The sequence below is a fragment of the Vitis riparia genome, chromosome 3 (assembly GCF_004353265.1).
Source record: "Vitis riparia cultivar Riparia Gloire de Montpellier isolate 1030 chromosome 3, EGFV_Vit.rip_1.0, whole genome shotgun sequence".
NCBI classification, from domain to species: domain Eukaryota; kingdom Viridiplantae; phylum Streptophyta; class Magnoliopsida; order Vitales; family Vitaceae; genus Vitis; species Vitis riparia.
In genome coordinates this window covers 3,670,452-3,675,390 of record NC_048433.1, presented here as the reverse complement: position 1 = coordinate 3,675,390, position 4,939 = coordinate 3,670,452, and the positions used below count along the sequence as shown (strand labels likewise).

Genomic DNA, 4,939 nt, shown 5'->3' with positions numbered 1-4,939 from the left:
AATAAATTTTATTAATGTACTTCAACTTGAAATTCAAATTACACAAGTAAAATAAAGTTTGTACGACATGCTTTTTATTTTAAAAAAAATTATGCATATAAAAGCTATTTTTGAGATTTAAAAAAGGCTTTTGGGTGGTCAAAGCGGATAATCCAAACAATCCAAACAGGGCCTAGGAAAATTTCCTGTTATGTAGGAGGTGAAAGGGGAGGAAATGCAGGGTGACCCTTGTCCAACGAGAGTATTACCAAGGCACATGCATTTGCCCGTTTTCTTTGAGAATCATCATCTTTACCGCAGGTACTTTCTCTCTTATCCTTTCCAATCCAATGTCAGGAATAGCGAGTAGATTCAACAACATATCAAACGACATTTTTTTTTTTTTTTTTGATTTTGATGGAGCTGAGTTTCTGAATTTTTGTTTATCTGACTCTTCACTAGGGGTAATCTTATTGGAGAAGTGGTGTAGAGGAATTTGTGGCCTTTTTTGAAGATAATTAATCCAGGCCAGATACTCCTTCTCCAATGGCTTCAGCCCCTGTAGGTGCTCCTCCGGATTCTCCATCAGCATCACCACCACCACCTCCTTCCCCGGATTCATCATCATCAGCGTCTCCCCCACCACCATCATCACCGCCGCCGCCAGATTCTTCGCCACCTCCCCCATCTTCATCCTCCCCGCCTCCTCCTTTAGCATCGCCACCGCCATCGCCACCTCCACCCGGCGCTCCACCCCCGAAGAACTCATCTCCACCACCCCTCCGCAAAATTCAAAGTCCCCACCCCCTCCTCCACCCTCCAACAACACCTCCGGACCAGCAACTTCTCCGCCGCCACCACCGCCACCTTCCTCGCCCCCACCACCGTCCAGTAATTTTGTCCCGCCTCCACCGCGTTCCTCACTATCGCCTCCACATGCAGCAACACGCAAGCCCCCGCCACCGCCACACAAGTCTCCGCCTTCGAATCATGGCAAATCAACCCCACCGCCACCACCGTCGTCTTCGTCGTCGTCATCATCAAAATTGCCGATTATAATAGGAGTCGTGGCCGGTGCGGGGTTGCTGCTCTTTGTCATGGTAATCTTCCTCTGCTGCTGCAACAAAAAGAAGAAAAGAAAGAATGATCAAATACAATACTACCACGACCCTCCTCATGATTATAAAGGTAGCATATCCAACTTAACCTTCAAACAATGAATCATCTTCAGTACCGCAAATGAGAATCGGAAAAAAGTGGGTTTTGACTCATTGAGAAAACAACTATAAATCTTATAATTCAATTTTATAATAGTTTATTTTAAAATATATGTATTTTTTCGTAAATAAGATATTTATTTTCTAAAATACTAATATTAAATAAAATTATCAAAAAAATTAATTTAACAAAAATATCTTACAAATAAATATATTATAATTTTTTTATTAAATAATATTAGATACCAAAATCCTTAAGTGATAAATAAAATTTTTATAATTCTCTAATTAATAATGATTTAAAATACTGTATTATATAAATATATTTATCTTCTTATTTTTCTTTAATAAAATTAAATAAAAATTTTATTAGTTGGTATCAACGATAAAATTAAAAAATTTAAAATACAATTAAAACTAAAATACTTAAAAATTAAATACAATTAAAACAAAAAATAAGTTAATTATAATTAAAACCAAAAAACTTAAAAATTTTAAAAATAAAATAGTAACTTCCATTATATTTCTAAATATCTATATTTTCTATTAGTATCATTTAAAAAATAAAGTTAATATTTTATTTTTATATTTTTAGATTTAAAGTTTTTTAATTTTAATTATATTTTTCAATTTCTTATTTTAATCGGTTTAAAAAAAATTGTTTAAAAGATCATTTTAGAAAATAAATATTTGATTTATGAAAATAATGCATATATTTTAAAATATTTTTAAATAGATAAAGGTAGAATTGATTTATAAAAATTAAGGGTGATTTTCCTATATTTTTTAAAATTAATGAATCCAAATCCACATCTCCCTTAACATTATTTGCCGTATTTATTTATTTATATATCATGCAGACCGGAGATGATAATGGACTTGAATTTTTTGCATTTTACTAATTTATGTGTATGTGCAGGCGCTGAACAGTACTACAGCAATTGGAGCAGCGGTCCTCAAAATTCCAAGCTCCCTCCACCTCCTGGTGCAATAATGGGTGTGCAACACGGCGTAGGGTGGCCGTCACCACCTCCACCACCACCCAACATGATGAGTGGGGAGATGAGCAGCTCCAATTTCTCTGGTCCCTTCCAACCTCCGTTGCCGCCTCCACACCCTTCTTTGGCTCTCGGGTTCAGCAAGAGTACCTTCAATTACGATGAGCTAGCCGTCGCAACAGCAGGGTTCTCTCAGGCTAATCTATTGGGTCAAGGAGGGTTCGGGTATGTACACAAAGGGGTGTTGCCAAATGGCAAGGAAATAGCAGTGAAGAGCCTTAAAGCGGGGAGCGGGCAAGGAGAACGCGAGTTTCAGGCGGAGGTTGAGATTATCAGCCGTGTCCATCACCGCCACCTTGTGTCCCTTGTTGGGTATTGCATTGCAGGAAGCCAAAGGATGTTGGTTTATGAATTTGTCCCTAATAACACCCTTGAATACCATCTCCATGGTATGCTCCATACTCTCAAATCGATTTTTCTAGTTCAAAAAACTTACCTGAATGTTCAAAATTTTACCTGCCAGTGCTAGCTAGTTTCCGATTTACTGATCAAACCATAATTGAATTTGCAGGAAAGGGTCGTCCAACCATGGAATGGTCTACGAGGCTCAAAATTGCAATGGGATCAGCCAAGGGGCTTGCTTACCTTCATGAAGATTGTAAGTGATTTATAAGATCAGTCTTCAATAATCTCTCTCTCAAATTCATGTGTCTCCAACTTTGCAGGTCACCCCCGTATTATTCATAGAGACATCAAAACTGCGAACATTCTTCTCGACTTCAATTTTGAAGCCAAGGTATGTGCACCATTTTAGTTGCATTTCAATAATAGTTGTTAAACTAATATCGGGATATCTTACATTTGATAAGAGAAAGATTTTTACGCTATATATGAATAATTTTATTTTATTTTTGCAATTTTATAAGCGCATTTTAAAGTTACGAGAATTTATTTGATGTAAAACGGGTAATATTTACTCAATTGGAAATCGATTATTACAAATAATATTATAATCAATCTCTGATCTTAATACGAAGGTTTATTTGGCCTCGTAAGGATGTCTATGTGTTTGTCTTGTAATTTTATAGAGATAAGATTATTGTGATATTCCACATTAAACGTTATATATGTATGATTCTTAATTTTGAAGACACGTTTTAAAATTAGCAAATGATATATTGAGAGCGTATTATTACAAATATATGTTATACGCTGAGACATATAGTATTTATATATTTTCAGGTGGCAGATTTTGGACTAGCTAAGCTTTCTTCCGACACAAATACTCATGTGTCAACACGCATCATGGGAACATTCGGGTAAGGACCATTAAACCCAATCAATCTCAAGCCAAAGGCAAACTCCAATCTCCTGAATTTTTTTTCTATATTTTCATTCTGCAACTTACTATTGCAGGTATCTGGCCCCTGAGTATGCGTCAAGTGGCAAGCTAACCGAGAAATCCGACGTGTTTTCATTCGGTGTTATGCTTCTTGAACTCATAACTGGAAAACGCCCTGTAGAAGCTGATATGGAAGACAGCTTAGTAGACTGGGTTTGATAATCCTTCTTCAATTTGTCTATTTTCTCTCTGTAGATAAAAATGGTGTTTTTTTACCTATATGTGTCCGTTATCTGCTTATATTTTATGTTTATGCAAACAGGCTAGGCCTATTCTGTTGCGGGCATTGGAAGACGGAAACTATGAAGAGCTGGTTGATCCTCGCCTGGAGAAAAATTACAAACCCCAGGAGATGGTGCGCCTCATCGCTTGCGCCGCTGCATGCATCAGGCATTCTGCAAGGCGGCGACCGAAAATGAGCCAGGCATGAAGTCTGGCTATGGTAAATTAAATTAAATTAAATGTATTATTTCATTAATATTTATGTGTGTGAATTTTGAAACAGACTGTACGAGCTTTGGAAGGGGACGTCTCACTGGATGACTTGAACGAGGGCGTGAAACCAGGCCAAAGTTCAGTATTTGGCTCCGATGGCAGCACTGACTACGACAAGGGCTCATATAATGCGGATATGAAGAAGTTCAGGCGGATGGCGTTGTCGAGCCAGGATTATGAAAGCAGTACTGAGTATGGATTCACCAGCGACTACGGAAACAACGAAGCCTCCTCCAGCGCCAGCGGTGACTCGCTAGAACTGGGTCAGCGTAGGGCCTCAAGGCGGACTTGAGCTCACACTCACATTTGCAAACCGAAGAAAATGACAAGGATATGATCGAAACTGATCATTTTGGTTGTCCGGATACCATTTAAATGTTGTTTTACCTTCCAATGCAAGTTTTTTTTTTTTTTTTTGCTCATTTTCAGTAGCGATCACAGACTCTGTCATTCGGGATTCTTCATGAAATGATGCATTCAGCACCATTTTGCATGTCTTTGACTACTAATGCTGATATCTCAGAGAGCGGCCATGGTAAAGGATCTGAGAAGCTGTTTGAGTACTAGTTTCCCATTTTGGAGACTCATTATGTATGCTATGGTCCGTTGCAGCATCTCATTTATTTATGTCTGAGGATAAGGATAAATATTGCTTCCAATTGAGAAGAATTCAAGTGGCAGATGAATTGATACCAGGTTGGTTCCGCCATGCCACCCATTGAATTCGTTATTAATGGAATCTTCTGCATTCACAGGCGTCCGTGGTTCGGGTTCCCATCGACGCTTAATTAATTGTTAGGCCTGCAATTAATCTACTCTGGAGCTTTTGCTCTTGAGTCAATCTTCTG

The 4,939-nt window shown here is 38.0% G+C and overlaps 1 protein-coding gene across 1 annotated transcript; it reads left to right on the top strand.

Moving 5' to 3' along the window:
* Window positions 1-500: 500 nt before the first annotated feature.
* Window positions 501-4,584, top strand: LOC117911612 (proline-rich receptor-like protein kinase PERK4; the record flags this gene model as incomplete). Its single annotated transcript, XM_034826013.1, has 8 exons — window positions 501-1,167; window positions 2,116-2,643; window positions 2,766-2,852; window positions 2,920-2,990; window positions 3,437-3,513; window positions 3,611-3,749; window positions 3,859-4,020; window positions 4,102-4,584. Coding segments are annotated over 8 exons (2,013 nt in total), but the record flags the coding sequence as incomplete, so codon positions are not given.
* Between the last annotated feature and the right edge of the window lie 355 nt (window positions 4,585-4,939).